The 17,185-nt window shown below is 46.0% G+C and overlaps 1 protein-coding gene across 2 annotated transcripts in view; it reads left to right on the top strand.

Moving 5' to 3' along the window:
- TSPAN2 (tetraspanin 2) overlaps positions 1-15,911 on the top strand; it is a 48,665-nt gene extending 32,754 nt beyond the window's left edge. The window contains exons 3-9 of one of the 2 annotated variants that reach the window (XR_006578913.1): positions 3,930-4,027; positions 4,519-4,593; positions 5,224-5,322; positions 9,374-9,445; positions 10,441-10,524; positions 12,785-12,980; positions 13,787-15,911. Coding sequence is in view for 1 of the 2 variants with exons in the window: in XM_045014006.1 (XP_044869941.1) it covers positions 3,930-4,027; positions 4,519-4,593; positions 5,224-5,322; positions 9,374-9,445; positions 10,441-10,524; positions 12,785-12,850 (494 nt within the window). In the remaining variant the exon portion in view is untranslated. Of the gene's footprint in view, positions 1-3,929; positions 4,028-4,518; positions 4,594-5,223; positions 5,323-9,373; positions 9,446-10,440; positions 10,525-12,784 lie in introns of both variants that reach the window. The other variant, XM_045014006.1, reaches the window with a different exon arrangement.
- Positions 15,912-17,185: the final 1,274 nt, after the last annotated feature.

Below are 17,185 nucleotides of genomic sequence, written 5' to 3'. Positions count from 1 at the left end.
GGCAGAGGGTAACATGCAGAGCAGGGTCCAGGAAATCTGTATCACTATTTACACTGCACTCATCACCATGGGAGCTGAGTGCCCCCTCAGAAAATGGCAGACGTGACATTGGGCGACATGATGAAAGATGTTCTTGAGGCATGTCACAGATAATGATTTACCCCTCCTCATCCTATGCATGGAGATGAACTCTGATTCAGACCCATGTACATCTGTACCTTAAAGCCAGTCAGAAACCTGTTGCAACGTGCATTTACAACCGCATGAATTATCCTAAGACTCTAGGTAAATAATAAGCTGCATGGTGCTAAGATGCTGGTAAATTCAGAATCTTTAAACTGCAAGCATGTTCAGGAAATCCAACTTCTCTGGGTAACAGCTGGTGTAGCTGCTCCTCCATTTACATTTCAGTCATTCCCACAAAAATAATCTGGTTACTAGCTTTTAGCAGGATTTATATTGCACCAATTCTTGATATTGATCCACCTCTACCCCGATATAACGTGGTCTGGTATAACGTGAATTCAGATATAATGCAGAAAAGCAGCGCTCGGGGGGACGGGGCTGCTTTACCTCATTATATCCGAATTCATGTTACCGCAAGCAGTTCCTTTGCGTCCCCCCATTACTTGCTGTGGCCCTCCTCAGGGCCCCCCCCGCCACAGCTCACCTCCGTTCCTCCTCCTCCTCCTCCCACGAGCACAGCGCAGCTCCGCTTCTCCCCCCTCACCCAGGCTTGCCGCGCCAATCAGCTGTTTTGCATGCCAAGCCTGGGAGGGAGGAGAAGCGGAGCTGAGTGACGCGCTCGTGGGAGGAGGAGGAGGAGGCGGAGCGGAGGTGAGCTGAGGCGGGAAGCGGTTCCTCTGTGCGCCCCCCCCCTTACTTGCTGCGGCCCCCCTGCCCCAGCTCACCTCTGCCTCCTCCCATGGCAAGCCGGGGGGAGGTGTGGGGGGGGGAGCAGTTCCTCTCCCTACCCCGATGTAACGCAGTCTCACCTAAAACACGGTGAGATTTTTTGGCTCCCAAAGACCGTGTTATATTGGGGTAGAGGCGTATTAAAGAGGGAGAGAGACAGAAAAGCCATCGGGATTTGGGACCCTCTGGTGTGGCACTTTAATGACAGCAGTGGCATGGCAGTGAGATCATCCCTTGCTACTGGACAAGGGGGCAGGAACTCTGCCATGGTTTGAGTAAACTGCAGTTCTGAGGCTGTCAGTATTGTAATAAGATTATGATGCTATCTTATGGGACTGGATGAAAGTTTTTGTTAACATTTAACGGTTTTCTGTAGAATTTTTGAAGAAATATTTTCTATTTCTCGACTAGCTCTGCTATTTTGCCTAGCATCCCTGTGTGCTGAATATATTGTGCACAAGTGCAGAGAGGGCCCCAAAGAACTTGTCCTCCAAAAGAGAGGTGCCACGATGCACTGGGGAACGTAGAAGTTTTAATTATTTCCCTCTCAGTTATTCCTACACCCTTCTGTGGAGTCTCTCTGTGCAGATCTGGATGCGGCAGGGCCTAGTGTGTATTCAATGCTGCAGTTATGTGAATGATAAAGATTCAGGTCAATTTAAAAAAATAAAATGTTTAACATTAGAAAATAGTAAAAGTGTGAAAATGCAGTGTACAGTTGACTCTGAAAGCAGGACTGACTGTGCCCTCTAGTGGGACAACCAACCTTAGCATCCCCATCCCCCACATGCTGAGTGGGATGGAAAGTGCTGCAGGCTCATTTTAGCATTTGATATGCATTAAGTATGTCTGAGTTCCCAGACCCCATGCAAAGATGGCAAAGGCTGGAGTAGCAGGATACTGTGCTGGACAGCAGGCCTGTTTGTGGTCAGTGCTGCACCCGAGGACAAGGCATCATAGATTCCATTGAGTAATGAGCACCCTCCTTGCACTCTGACTGAAAGCCTGCAGCCAGGCTGAATTATTATCCATTCATCATTAAACAATTTACAAATCTAAATAAGATGGGATCTGTGCCTGGAAGAGGCAGCCCCCACCTGTCTCCCTCTCCCTCAGATAAAGTCTAGAACACAAAACCATGCAAGTGACCTCATGCCACTTAGAGGTGCACAGAGATGCTGGAGATGGCAAAAGCTGAATAGCTCTCAGAGTGGGGCAGAGATGATCACTACAGTATTTTCCTATAGTACTGTACTTTGGCCAGTCTAGTTTTAAATGTATGGAGATGCCAAGCCTGTGTCCCTCAGCGCTAGGGGCCTTTCTGTGGTCTCCTCTCTCTCCTCTCCCACCTGATCAGACTCACCCCAGCCTGCTGCTGAGACACCTTGCAGTATCCACTAATACATCACATTTTATGATTGTCACTGTTTCTGACCAGTCTTCATGCTGTGCAAATTCTGTAGAGGCAAACCTCCTTTGCCCAGATGGCCCCAAGCTCTTCTGGGAACAAGTCCAAGAGAGAGGTTAGCCAGAGTTTCTGGGCAGTACCCCCCACTCCCAAGTTATCTCTGAAGCACTTAGCTGTGAACAGCCAGCCAGAATATGGAGGCAGTTCACAGTGTTCCCACCAGCTACTGCAGGGTCACTCGGACCATGCCTGACGAGATCGAGGGCAGTATGAAATCTGGCTGGAGGCAACAGGCCCTGCAGGAGACACTGCCTGCAGTTCATATGAGAATCTTGGACTGAGAGTTGGTCTGCTTGCCCCTTTCTTACATAACCACTTTACCAGACCATCTGACCATGGTTTGTCTCTCTTTCTTTATGACACTGCCTAGTATAACACATGCTGCTTGTGCGGGCAGCTGCTGTGGAAGAAAGTCCCTGGCCTTATGCTGATAACATGAGCCCCTCTCAGCTCTTGGTGTCTGATGTTTTGGCATCTGCATCAGTATGCTGTAAGGGCACATGTTAGTTAATGAATCTGGAGCGTGGCTATCATACGACGCACCAGTGTCCCTGCTACACTCCAAAGAAAGAAAGCCACACTCCAAATAGAGAAGCATCTCATGTATCCACTGACCTCTTGAGAGATGCCCCGTCTTTGTGAAAGTAGAGCTCGGCATTGGGATTCACAGTGCCTGACCCTCAGCAGCTTCTTAGGGAACGTTGACTTTTTATTGCCAGTCTTTGTCCACAGGCGGTGTAATGTGATCGTCTCATTCCATTCCTCCTGAGACATCAGTTTCCCAATAGGCCCCACACCTCGTTTCCAGTAGCCAGCAGTATCCTCCAAAGCTGAAATACAGCTGCCATGGACAGCACCATGCAATAGTCTGTGCCTTCCCTTCTGGAGGAGACAGAGTATCGTTAGCACTGTGCCCAGCCATCCCAGCAGCATGGTTCCGTGGGGCTTCCCAAACTCACCAACCACCCACTGGGCCAGCTGGCAAAACGAAGCCCATAAGCTTTAGAAAAGCTAGGGAGGTTTCTATGAGATGGGTCCCATTAGAGGCCAGGTCAGGTGCTTCAGTGTCACAGGAATTCCGTGTGGCAAAGGCTTTCTCCTCCACAGAGAACGTACGCTCCAGGGAGACGTGATCCTGAGCAGTGCTGACTTTAGAGGATTGTATTTCCTGCTCCTTGTTCTGTGGTGACTAGCTATAAGACAATTCTGTATGATGTGATGTATAAAGCACGATCCCTATTGGTGGGCAGTAGAATTCTTGCTGGACTTGGCAGGTTTCCGTACAGGAGACCTGCCAGATGGAACTCTTTTCATGCCGGCCTTTGTGGAGCTTCCTGAGGAGAGCTAAGAAGGTGACTGGTTCCCTTTGGGGGACACAGCAGCCCTGCTAAGGAGCTGTAGAGATAGAGGGGACTGTTCCCTGGGGCACAAACACAGGACTGAGAATGGATGACAGGCTCCTCCCTGCCAAGAAAAGTGATGTAATGCCTGAAAGGCTGTTCAGGTTGAACTCTTCTGAGACTGACGGGTTCTGGTTTCCCCACAGGGCTGTATGTGCTTGTGGGAGCAGGAGCGTTGATGATGACAGTTGGATTTTTTGGGTGCTGTGGAGCAGTGCGGGAGTCTCAGTGCCTGCTTGGAGCGGTAAGTAACAGGCTTGATGGACCATCTCTCTGCTGGAGGTTATTCTGATAGAAATCTCCTTCAGGGGTGCACCATTTCGTCACTGGTGGGAACAGCGCTTGGGTCAGAGATCAGTAACTTGATTTTACTCCTCATAATGAGCAGCTACTTTATTAACCCAACATCTCCAGCAGGTCCCATTCAAGAGCTTCCATGTGCAAAATTATCCCCTTGCTAGCTTGACTCAGCTGCTGCTTCCTGGGACTGCCTCCTCTGTCACTTCCGCCATCTGGAGCAACCTCCTGGGGTCTGTTTGTACCTCATCTTCCCTTTATCTCATTGAAAATCTAATCTGAAAACACCACTCCTTCTCCCTTGCCTCTGCCTGCTAACACCTTCCTCCCTCTGCTGTTGTGAGTTATTCAGCCTCGTGGAATGGTTTGGGATCCATAGTTTGTATAAAGGGCCTTATGTAAAAATAAACTAGTACCGACTCTGTTTCTCCTCTGCAGTTTTTTGCCTGCTTGCTGGTGATATTTGCTGCTGAAGTCACCGCTGGAGTGTTTGCATTTATAGGCAAAAAAGTGGTGAGTAGCAAGGTGATTCTGATGTTATGGGCTGGGTTTGGATTCCTGCTGCTGACTGATCTGAAGGGCTCAGGTGAAGGCCACATTTTAGGGAAGGATTCCACAGAAACAGGAGGACTCTGTGACCCTCTAGACACAGAGAGCTCATGTTGTCACGAGCCTGAGAAGCTGTGCTTCAGAGTGGGACATAGTCTCCACTCCCACATATGAACAGAAAATCCAAAGGTAAAAATAATCCCTGTATGTGAGAGTAACATCGACTTCAGAACTGCCTGGAGAGCTGTAGGGGAGTGGGTGACACTCTGGGGAATTGTACATAATCAAAACAATGAACATCTCTTGTTAGTGAACCTCTCCTGGGTTCCGAGTGCCTGGCAGAAATAGAGTAAACAAGTGCTGTAGGGTTCTGCCCAAGTTCTCATTAGTCCCCAAGAGCCCTGCCCTCCCAGAGCATCTCTATTACTATTTCCGTCCACCAGATCACTAGGAATAAAATAATGTAGAGGAGTCGCTCATGACTGTAGGGGCTGGAGAGGGAAGCCAGGGATCTATATTGGATTTGGAGTAGGTTCTGATAGGTCCCAGTTGTCTCCAATTCAGTATCTCACTGGACTTGTCTGATTTCTGCAGGCAGTACAGGAGGTCCAGGCCATCTATAAAGAAGCTTATGATGACTATGTGATGGACATGGGGAAGAACAACAAAACTCTCATTCAGTTCCACACAGCTGTGAGTAACCCATGTGAGCTTAAACAGTGCTCGCAGTGGTGGTGCCCTGGGTTTGCCAGAAGGGTGAGTGCTTCCCACTGTCTGGGCCCTAAGAGAATAGAATTCAGGGGTTTGTTTAAAGGTGACCTGGTGGCTGAAGTGTATGCTGCTTGCTTTAGGGGCCAGAAGTCCTGGCCTCAAATCGCAGGTAAGTACTAACACTGGAAGTGAAAACTGCTAGACCTTCAATTTCTGAGTGAAATTCTGTGGGCTGCTTTATACAGGAGGTCAGATTAGATGACCACAGTGATCCCTTCTGGCTTTAAAAATCTATAAATATGCAAATATAAATATGAAAGAATCAGAATGGGCAGGAAATTTCTGAATCAAACTGCATTTAAAGGGCTGCATCAGCCCCAAAGGGCTCTCTTCAGCACCGGCTATTGAAGGGATTTTCTGCATGGGGAGTTAATTAGGATAGCGATTCCCGATTAACTGTTGCTAACTGTCATGCGTGGACAAGCCGTAAGGCCAAACTGGCCCCATGCCTCATTCACGTACTTGAGGAAAGAATACCCTGCAGTGACAATACCGTGGCCTCCTGCCCCCCAAAGCAAGGAATGTTTCCCGTCGGTTTCTGAAGCTGTGATTGGGCCAAGTTCTCCCTAGAGAAACTAATGATGAATTAATAATGTCACCACCAGGGATCTGGACAATGACATTTGTTACCATAGAAATGAAGAGGCCACAACCAGGTGTGCAGTGGCAGCGATTTCTCTTGTACTTCAGTTTATCAATGTGTTTCCTCCAGCACAACATTACACATGCACTTCCCCATCCATTGTGTTCCTTACAGCCATAGTGCTGAGTAACTCCAGTAACACACAACAGGGCACAGGCTTAAGAATAGTCCGAGGGCAGTGGACTCCGGTTACCTGAGTCCTGGGCAGATCTGGTCCCCAGTGCACTAGAGGTGTCATTTGCCCAACTAGAAAACAATCCGTAAAAGAATCTACAACAACCAGCTTTGGCTTCTCCAGCAGGATCCACTCAACAAAGTGGCCTTTTTCCCACACGATGCATCAGTACCTCTCTCTGTCAGACACCTGGGACAGTTAGCCCTCACATCCCTTGCTCAAGAACTGGACGAGTTTGTGAGTGTCCCTGAAACTTAGCTGAACAGTAGCTGTACAGACAGTAACTAAGTACTCCCTTGTGAGACGTGGTAAACCCGTCACGGTGGGGACTGAGTTCACCTCTGTCTGTATAGTGCCTAGCACAATGGAACACTCATCCTGCCCAGGGTCCCCACTCCCTACTGTGATGTAAACAGTATTAAAGGTAGGTCCTGTCATCATTCCCATTGTACAGCCAGGGAACCTGAAGCACAGCATGAAAGACTTGTCCCAGGCCACACAGCAAGTCAGCGACCAAGCCAAGATTAGAACTTAGAGCCCTACTTGTGCCCAAGTCTGTGTTCATTTCGTCAAGCCGTGCTGCCTCCCACAGAGATCAAACCCTTTCTTTTGTCACTGTTATATCATTCCAACATTCTTCATAACTAACATTTCACAACCTCTGAACCTCTTGTCCTTCTCCCATGCCTGTTAATTATGACCCAAAGAGGAATTCCAAGCATTTTCTCAGAGATGTGTAAATGGGAAAAACAAACCCACTGAAACATTCTGCTGATTTATCACTGGCCACAAACCCAACAGCATATTTTGTCTGTAATAAAGATTCTAGCGTACTCCTCTGCAGCTTCAGCCTGGTGCCCACATTTCTATGGTGCCCACATGCTGCTTGGACTATTTGTGTTTTCCTGGGTAAAGGGATTTAGAAACTGCTGGGCCCTCCATGGCAGGGATTTGTATTGTCTTGAACAGTCAGGTCTGTTTGTCAGACCTGGGCCATAAAGTCCCTTCCAGGAGCTTTTTTTATGTAAGTGTTTCTGGATGTTGGTATTTACTTGCCCACTGAGAATTCAGAAATTTGAAATTAAAGGAATTTTGAGAATTTGGGTCATATTCAATGTACATGGAAAATCTACTAAAGGGAGTGGAGTTACCAAAGAGGGATGAATTTTGCCCCATCTCTAGTCTTTCCTCTTAGGGTATGTCTACACTACCAGATTAGTTCGATTTAACTTAATTCGAATTTGTGGAATCGACCTTACAAAGTCGAATTTGTGTGTCCACACTAAGGACACTAATTTGACTTTGTGAGTCCACACTAACGGGGCAAGCGTCGACATTGGAAGCGGTGCACTGTGGGAAGCTATCCCACAGTTCCCGCAGTCCCCGCTGCCCATTTGAATTCTGCCATTTCCCCACAATGCATGCTGGGGGGAAAAATGTGTCGAGGGTGGTCTTGGGTAACTGTCATCATTCAACGTGCTTTTGGACGTCTCAAGGGGAGATGGAGGAGCTTACTGACTCGCTCGGATCTCAGCGAAACCAATATCCCCATTGTTATTGCAGCTTGCTGTGTGCTCCACAATCTCTGTGAGAGCAAGGGGGGGACCTTTATGGCGGGATGGGAGGTTGAGGCAAATCGCCTGGCTGCTGATTACGCTCAGCCAGACAGCCGTGCAATTAGAAGAGCCCAGGGGGAAGCGCTGTGCATCCGGGAGGCTTTGAAAGCTAGGTTCCTCAGGGAGCAGGGTAACCTGTGACTGTTCAGTTTCTTTACAGAGAAGCTGAACCTGCCCCTGCTTCAGTTACTGTTGACTTTTTCTTCTGCGGTTACATACCCCGTTCACCACGTTTCCCCCCTTCCAACACACGTTTAAAAATAAAGTTAATGGAACATTGTTAATTAACAATGTTTTCTTTATTAATGAATTCGCGTTAAAGGGTTGAAACAGGGACGCAGACTGTGGTGGGTAGGGTGTGCAGTGATGTTAACACTGCTTCTATACTCGAGGAATGATAGGCTCCCGCTCCTAGAGCGGTCTGCAGTGCCGGACTGGTTGTTTCAACGGAGCCTGCCATCCCTCCTTTTCGGGACTCTGTGTGCGGGGGCTACGTGACCTTGTGGCGGGAGAGGACGGTTACAGATTCCCCTGCTGCGTGGCTCTGTGGTCCGGGACAAGGACCGCTGCATAAGTTCTGTAACCGCCCTCCCATGCCACAAAGTCATGTACCCCCCACCCACACAGAACATGGAAAACACCTCCCAGACCGACCAGGGTGCCTACTGACTGCACTGTGTGTGTGACCTGCTGTTGATCCTGCCCCCGTGTCCGTACCCTGGTAAAGTGAGTGTCCTATGCAATTAACAACCCCCTTCCCCTCCCCCTTCACAGACAGTCTTCTGTAGAAAAACTTGACGGAAATAGTAATTAACAGCAAACTACTTTTAATAATCAACTACACAGTTAGGGGATGAAACTGGGATTGGGGCTTCAGTGAGCCAGGAAGGGAAGGACTTCTCAACATTTAGGGAATGAGAGCCTTCTTGTATTTGTGCACTCTGCAGGGGTGCAGTGACAGTTTTCACGGCCCCTGTCGCCCCTCCTTCTTGTTACTTTGGGTGAGGCGGGTTTGGGACTTTGTGGCGGGGGAGGGCGGTTGCAGATACAGTGCAGGGGGGCTCTGTCCTCCTGCCTGCGGTCCTGCAGAACATCCACAAGGCGCCAGAGCGTGTCAAATTTTCCCTGGGCATTTCCTGTGTGGCTGGTCAGAACATCCAAGCTCGGACTGCTGTCCAGAGCGTCAACAGAGTGGTGCACTGTGGGATAGCTCCCGGAGCTACTAAGGTCGATTTCCGTCCACACATAGCCTAATTCGACATAGCCATGTCGAATTTAGCGCTACTCCCCTCGTCGGGGAGGAGTACAGAATTTGAACTAAAGAGCCCTCTAGGTCGAACTAATTAGCTTCCTGGTGTGGACGGGTGCACGGTTAAGTCGAATTAATGCTGCTAAATTCGACATGAACTCCTAGTGTAGACCAGGCCTTAGTCACTGTCCCACTTGCTGCCACTGAATGCAGAGTCTCAGCAGGAAACTAGCCTGTAATTTCTCCCTTTTTTGACTCTCTCTCTCTCTCTCTCTCTCTCAACTGCGTAGCTTCAGTGCTGTGGTAAAGAAAGTGCGATTGAAGTGAAGCCCACCTGTCCGGAGGGCATCCAGGTGCCCAAGGTAAGTGTCTTCTGTGCTGGTTGTTTTAATTACCTTTCACCACAGGTATGTCAGTTTGAAACAGAAGTTTCTCTGACACACAAGGAGCAAAACTAGCACTAATGATGACACTGGGACTGACTGAGGTTTATAGCCCAGAGAGTCTCTCCCCAGCGAGGTCATGTCCACAGTCAGATCAGCCAGCTTCAGTAGGATTCAAATATCCTTTGTCCATATCAGTTATTTAAGATGAAATCAGAGAAATGTGCAAGTAGAAACATATTTCAGGAAAGTCAGAGCTGCTCCAGCACCCTCTCAGCCATGGGAAGCTCTGTGCAGCTGAACAGCATGGAGGCAGAGGAGTGTGAGGGGTCAGAAATGTGAACACTCCCTACTCTTGTTGTCTGCAGCCTCCCTACCACCTCCCCAGGTAGCTGGGGCAGTAATGTCACACAGTCTGAAGAGCAGAGGCACTTAGATGTTGGTGTCTAGGAGTCTGAATGAAAGGCCTGATGAAGGTTGAATTATGGCATGTGCCTGTCTTCACCATTCTCAGAGGACCCTGGCTAGGAATGTGGCCAATTAAAATGAGGGAAACACTCTCATTTCTAGTTTTTGTGGCACCTGCCTGCAGTTGCATCATTATCCCGAAAGGCCATATTCCCCCGATTTAGTGTATCCGGACACATAGCTGGCTTTAACTTCTGGGAAGCTATTAATGAAAAACCCACATGTTAGTGCCGTTGAGATGGCACCTGAGTATACAAAGGAGTATGGTGAGGACAACAAAGGAGATGGTTCCTGGCAGTGTAAAGCCTATTGATGGCTCAGATGAGGGGAGAGTAAGCTACCTAGTAGCAAGAAATGTCCAGGAGGGCACAAGGCATAGAGAGGCAGGCTAGCAGACAGGTCACTGTGTTAGCCTTTCTCCATGTACATGAAGGCAGGGGGTCAGGGAAATGATCTAGAAATATTTATCTAGAAGCTAAGTGGAACTTTCATTCTGTTTTTAATAGAACTGCCTGGATGAAATCCAGAATTTAATTAACTCTAATCTGCATTTAGTTGGAATCGTTGGAATTGCAATTGCTGGCATCACAGTGAGTAAATACATCATATCATTGTCTTTTCTGTCTATATGAAATCCCTGCACCCTCCCCTGAGTCCATATTTCCTGGGAGATGATCTCCAGTAGCTGCTGAGGAGACTTCCATATGATACCAACTTTCCCTGACACTTTCAATCAGTCTTTTCTCTGAGAGTCACTCTACTCTCCACATAAATTTTGGAGAGTCCCAGTTTTACCAGTTTATTTTTCATCCCCATGGAGTGAATACAGACTATCCAGGAGAAATTCCACTGTGTTACTGTTGTAAATAAATATAAATTAATAACTTCAGCCAAAAAGGCTGAGTGTACTGAAAAGCAACCAGCTATCCTAAGATTTCACCCATTCCAACCCATTGTCGGCACTGGTGTTGTTTGTCCCTGAATATTTGGATCCAAGCTGTACACTCATAATGGATCTGAACACGAAGGAAGATGTGTGATTTAACCAGTTGCTTGTAAGGAACTGATTTTCCCAGGTCACGCACACTAACAATCTGGTGAAGGAAAACCTGTGATATTGTGATAGATGTTCATGGCTTACCTGGAAGCTAGAAATCAGCACATCCTCATTCCTATGCCCATTGCTTTAACAGAACTGAATTTAAACTAGGCAGGTGGCTTCTGGATATATCCCTCTTCTAACTGCTAGGTATCCAGATTAAACACCACCATGTTGTCAGTGACTGATTCATCTAATCTTATCCCCAAAGCTTCTCACTTCACTTGTTTTAAACTCCATCTTCTCTTGCAAAGTGTGCTTTGCCATTTCCAAAAATCTGAGAGTTCATAACTGAGCTGTGTGGCCACGAGATGGCACACTAGTGCATGATTCCAGCAGGAAGATCCATCAAACTGACAGGCTTGGAGATTAAAGCATTTTCCAGCCTGCATCTGCTGCAATCTGCTCCAGATTCAGCAGCCTGAAGACACAGGATGTAACCAGATTTCTGAGGAATTACATTCCCACCTGCTCTCTGGAGGAGGAAGTTAATGGAGTTACCCGGACTTTCCAAAGCTCACAGAGTTCAGATGTGGAGGGAGGGTTCATATATTTCAAACTAAAGAGCATAGTAATACGGTCACTACACCTGACCTGTGGGGAGAGAGGCAGGAGACATTCTCAGAAATATGGGGAGGTCATAACATCCAGTTAGCCACAGGCAACCTGAAATGTGACTTTTCTAAAATATAATGGCATGCATGGAAAATGTGGCAAAGCAATCCAGATGGGACAGGGCTTCAATAACCAGGCTGTTCAGTGCCTAAGAGTGTGTGTGCACTGCATACAGCGATCTTATCCTCATAACTTCCCATTGAAATGGGCACAGATATGGTAAGAGAGGCTATCAGATACCACGCACTTGGGGTCCTCATGGTCCTGAGTTAACCTGGCAACTCTCAGGCATCTGGGCTGGAAGGAGAAGCAAGTGCTAGTCTGTTCCTCCCATGTGGTAAGACTGGCCAGCAGTCGCCCTTTGTTCCTGGGGGAGGGATTCAATGGTATAGCTTGCCTGTTTCTCATGACCATGGATGAAGACTTTGCTTATTGCCTGTAAACTCTGTTCTGGAGGTAAAAACTGTGACTAGGAGGAATTACTAGAGACCCTAGCACCCTCCACTGGATTCCATTTTAACCTTCCCCTGCAGTTTCCTGTGCTTTAAGACTATGGATTCTACTTACATGCAGTTTATAAACTTGTCTCATGTACAGTAATTAATAAGATTTTAGGTTTCTCTATAAACCCACAGTATCCTGCAGCAATCCCATACGTTAGCCTATCTTACACCCAGAGCTCAGCTCTGCTCTTATTCAGAAGTACACATGATACTCCATGAACAGAGACTTCCTATAACCGCGTTTCTGTGCTAGACTGAAATTCAAGTCCTCTGTTGCAGTGCTGGATTTGATACCAGTGATAGTGCTGATCTTGTGTCAGTGCAGATGACGTATCATTGATAGTATTAATGATCTCTCCAGTGATATTTGGGAAGGGGATTATGCTTGCAGGGCATTTAATACATCTATGACACTGCTATGGTCGTATCATCGTAGCTCTGAGTAATGATGATGTCTCTTGCATGTTAACTGTCTTCTTTCCTGAGACTTGTAGAGAGGAACAGTCATCTGTGCCCACTACCCCTCTGTGAAGATTATTAGATTGTTCTGAAATGATAGTTTTATAACTATACCTACTTTTGTAAGAGGGGGCATCTCATGGAAATCTCTAAATCACATTCCTTCTCTTTTAGATCTTTGGCATGATATTCAGCATGGTTCTCTGCTGTGCTATCCGCAATACAAGAGACATGCTCTAAAACTCACTGCGCAATTTCTACGCTCCGGGACTTCCAGACTAAACTTGACAAGATGCATTCTCTGAGTTTAATAATTGTAATACATTTTTGATTAGTGTTTTAACCAACTGAGAGGAAAAGGCCCCATTTGGTGAGTGTGACTTGCATTAATTGTGTTCAGACTTTTAAGTCAGAAAACTGAAATGAGGGTTTTAAATGTACTTTCTTAAAATGAAAAGGCAAAGGTGGTACCTAAAAAATAATTTGTTTTTAAATATTTTTGCATATATACGGCTGAGTGCCTACGCATCTATATACTTTGGGTAAGCACCTGCCTGTCTCCACATACGGATCTGCAAGAATGCACAAGTACAGATATCTGTGTATATATAGTACATTGTGTGGGTGAATGCATGCATATGACATATGTTGTGTGGGCACGTGTTTGCATGCCCATTCCTGCACTTTCCCACTCTGTGAGAGTGTGCATACAGCCCTGGCATATATCCAGGTTGAAACCCTTTCATAGTGAACCCCTGTTGGCTAATAATCAGTGTAGGAGCAACTGCCATTTTTTAAATGAAACCTTTAATGTAGTTTTATCCAATCTCCCCAAAATTAAAAGGAAATACAATTAATAAATTGAATATATTTAAATGAGTTGATATTTAAGGGCTTGTTCCTGGAAGTATGTACTCCATGTGAGTAGTCCTGTTGACTTCAGTGTCACATGCAGGAGTGTTGGTAGGATTGGGCCCTACATCTGAACAAAGAAGGCTTCTTGGGGAGTCCTAGGACCAGGCAAAAATGGGAGGGTTAAGAGATAGATGGGAGGCCGATGGGTAATGCAGAGTCAGTTATCAGGATAAAGTGTGCCTTGGCTTCCCGACCCAGTCTGTGTGACAAAATCAGAGTTATGAGTTTGAAAGGTCTCTCAAATCCTATTAATTTTTAAAGCGGAGATTTCAGAAGAAAGGGCCGAAGAGAGCTGCAGCTGACAGCCCCACACTGGGAGCAGCTAGCATGGACGTATACTTGTACAAAGGCCAAATGACCCCAGCAGAACTCCTCACAGCACAGAGGCTAGTGCAGGATTGCAGCCTTTATCCAGAAAAGCAGCAGAGTTGTGGGAGATCTTGTGGCCAAAGATTTTGGCCAGCTGTGCTGTAGGAGACAAATAAATCGTGAAGTGTGTTAGGGAGAAACAGAAGTGGCACACTAATACCTTCATTTCTGCCTCTGCTCTGAACAACTGCGACTATCACCCCTTCAGCAGGGCTTTTACCTCAAATCTCTCACCCTCTCCTTTGGGTATACGGGCAGGAAGTAAAGGCAGGACATTTTTACAGTCATAAAGAGTCATTTTCTCATTGGCCATTATGCTTTGCGGGTAAGAGATGTAAGAATTACACTGTATCCTTGAAATACCTCAGGACTTGAGTTTATATAGCTTGCTTCCATATTTTTATTTTTCTTATTTATTCACAATAGAATGTTCCTTTTAAAACATTCAACAGCCTGGAAGTATTCTCTCCATAACGGGAAAATAAAGTATCTGAGAGACTAAGAGTTTTATAGTTTTGGCTCATTTCATTTGGGAAAGCAGTCTCTTCCCCTCCCCCACCCACTCCAAAATGTTTCAGAAAGGAGCTGTGCTAGAGATGTGCATGAACTCATGTAGCAACCCTGCCTCGCTGTCTGTCCTATCCAGCTTTCTAATGCAATTGTGATTTGGTTTTCCTGGGTTCCGAATTAGAGAGTAAGTATAATGGAGAAGGGCTCGTCTCAACTGATACCTCAATGAAACGATCCCTGCTCTCCACCAGTATGGTGCATTCACTGTAATACAGTCTTTGCTCCATTGAAACATACTGAAAGGACATAGGACTTCAAGAAATATTTACTATATCAGGGCATTAATTCAAGCACTGCATGAACCCAAGTGCATGTGTTTGTATGTAATACGTGTACCCCAGAGTGTGCTGCCCTCACAGTCCCAAGGAACCTCATATTTATACCACCTCAAGCTTATTTTGGTGGTGGAAATCATTCTAGTGTTATACCTTTTCTACAATTCATTTAATAATATTTGAGTGTCAGACCTGCCTGTCCTTTACATTTGCCATTTGTAATGTCTCACAAGCAGCATTTGAATGGCCATTGATATCCTAAGGCAGCTGTGTTCCACTAAAAGTAAAGCAGCTGGGCATGCACCACGCTGCCACGCCAGGAATTTCTGGGCTTGGCCTCAGGCTCCCCAAGCCAGCATGGAGGCAGTGTGGCTGGCTCCAAGGAAGAGAGCTAGGTTTGCATCCTTCTGCAGTGACCTCACTGGAGGAGAGTCCTGTGGAAACACCTTGTGTAAAGGGAGGGACTGAGGAGGTTACTGCACGAGCCCAAGGCCAGAACTTCAGGGCCTGACAAAATAGTTCACTTTTAGGAGAGAGTATGAGTCTCTAGACAAGGCATAGAGCCTTGTGGCAGTTACGTGGAGCTGGGGAATACCCTATAAAGAGAAGGCTGGCAAAAAATAGACATTGCTATAAAGAAGCAGTTGTCTTAGCCTTTGCCGGTCAAATGAAAAGGTCTTTGCAGACCAGCATGCTGTAAATAACACATTAGGCAGCCATGATGGCATTATTGATCTTTTATTAACTAAGACCTAACCTTATTGGCACTGTTCATTGCTGGCCTTACCGGGTCTCATGCTCTGGATAGTACAGATAACTGTAATGCTCACTGCATCCCATGCGGGAGAGCATTTACTGTACAGGCAGATCCATCTCTCTCACGCACACTCTGGAATGAGTTTGTTTTTTAAACACACACACACCCCCTTGCCATTTTAAAAAAAAAATTACTGAATCTTCTTTGGCACCAGAACAGTAATAAATAGCCAGAGTTTGCTTCCTTTTTAACTTACCGCAACATGGAGTCAGTCTGAAGATGCCCACTTCTGCTTTTGAGATGCACCAGATCAAGGACTGGTGCTTGCAGAAACCTTTCTTGCTTGTTTACCTCTCAGTGCCTTTTAGAAACAGAGAAGAGTGCCAGTCAGAAAATGTATTTCAATAAATTCAGACTTGAATCACCTTGCTTTCTAATGAAATAGTTTTTTTCTATACAGTGTGTTCATATTTATATGCATAACAGTTAGGTGTACTCTGGGTTCCAGTTCTATCCCAGAATATTGGATATGCATTTTGTACTGAAGATCAGGAACATAATGATACCAGTTATTGGTTTAATTCTCTGGATTATGATTGTGCATCAGGCCAGGAAGCAGCATATTTAAAATGTCTATCAGTGCCTTTAACAGTGTGGCCTTCCCATCTCGCCATTTCATGCTGTTGTTTTGTAGACAGAATATCACTGAATTAGTAAGTTTCCTCTATCCTGTATTAGCGTTTGAAGGACATTTTACTCTTATCCAGTGGTTACTAGCAGTAGAAGGTGAAATTACTATTCTCTCTGCCCCTTATAATAATTATTAGGATTCTTCTGTAGTGCTTTACAAGCAATAACTAATTAGACCCTTCCTTGGCATTTCTGTGGCTAGACTGAGCAATCCTGCTTATAGTTCAGTTGTGGTTGAGCTATAAATCCCACCCTGACATCTGGGAAGAAAAGTACCCACAGTTTCTGTGGAAATATTCCCCATTCATTGTGCTGCTTCCCCTTTGGTTTAAATCTGGCACTCTCATTTTATTCCCAAGCTCTGCACTTCTGCCAGATGGCACAGCACTCTTCCCAACATGCTCCATCTGGCTGTGATAAGGAAATTTTCTATGGCATCTGAATCAAAACCACCAAAAAATATAGTCTGTGCTAGAAAATCAGCACATCACAATTGAATTCACTCAACCCAATTCTGTCCTCAGATACGTACATGCATGAGAACATCCAATGCTCAGATAAGATCAGGACTCCCGCTGGACCAGTATCCTGTCTCTGACAGTGGCCAGTACCAGCTGCTTCAGAGGAAGGTGCCAGAAACATCTGTAGCAAGCAGCAGCCAGTAGGGGAAATTTCTTCCTATTCCCATCAATTGGCTTATTATTCTCATTCATATAATTATCTAACTTTTTTTTTTATTGTACTGAGCTCCTGAAATTCTCATCGACCTCTGTAGGAACCACATGTGCATATTTGAGGGCAGAATTTGACTAGTTTTGTAGCCTTCTCGGGCCAAGCAGGATCTGAGTGGAGTAGATCCCTGGAATATCCACGCAATAAAGAGCTGTGTTTCATTTCCAGTCATCCCGCTGGAAACAAGTGGGATTGTTTCATGGCAAAATATATTCTATCCCTACTGAAAAAGAAACAGAGCTGTTATCTGAACCCTTTTAAACCCAC

The sequence above is a fragment of the Mauremys mutica genome, chromosome 4 (assembly GCF_020497125.1).
Source record: "Mauremys mutica isolate MM-2020 ecotype Southern chromosome 4, ASM2049712v1, whole genome shotgun sequence".
In the NCBI taxonomy this organism is placed as follows: Eukaryota; Metazoa; Chordata; order Testudines; family Geoemydidae; genus Mauremys; species Mauremys mutica.
This window is presented reverse-complemented; position numbering and strand designations above follow the sequence as displayed.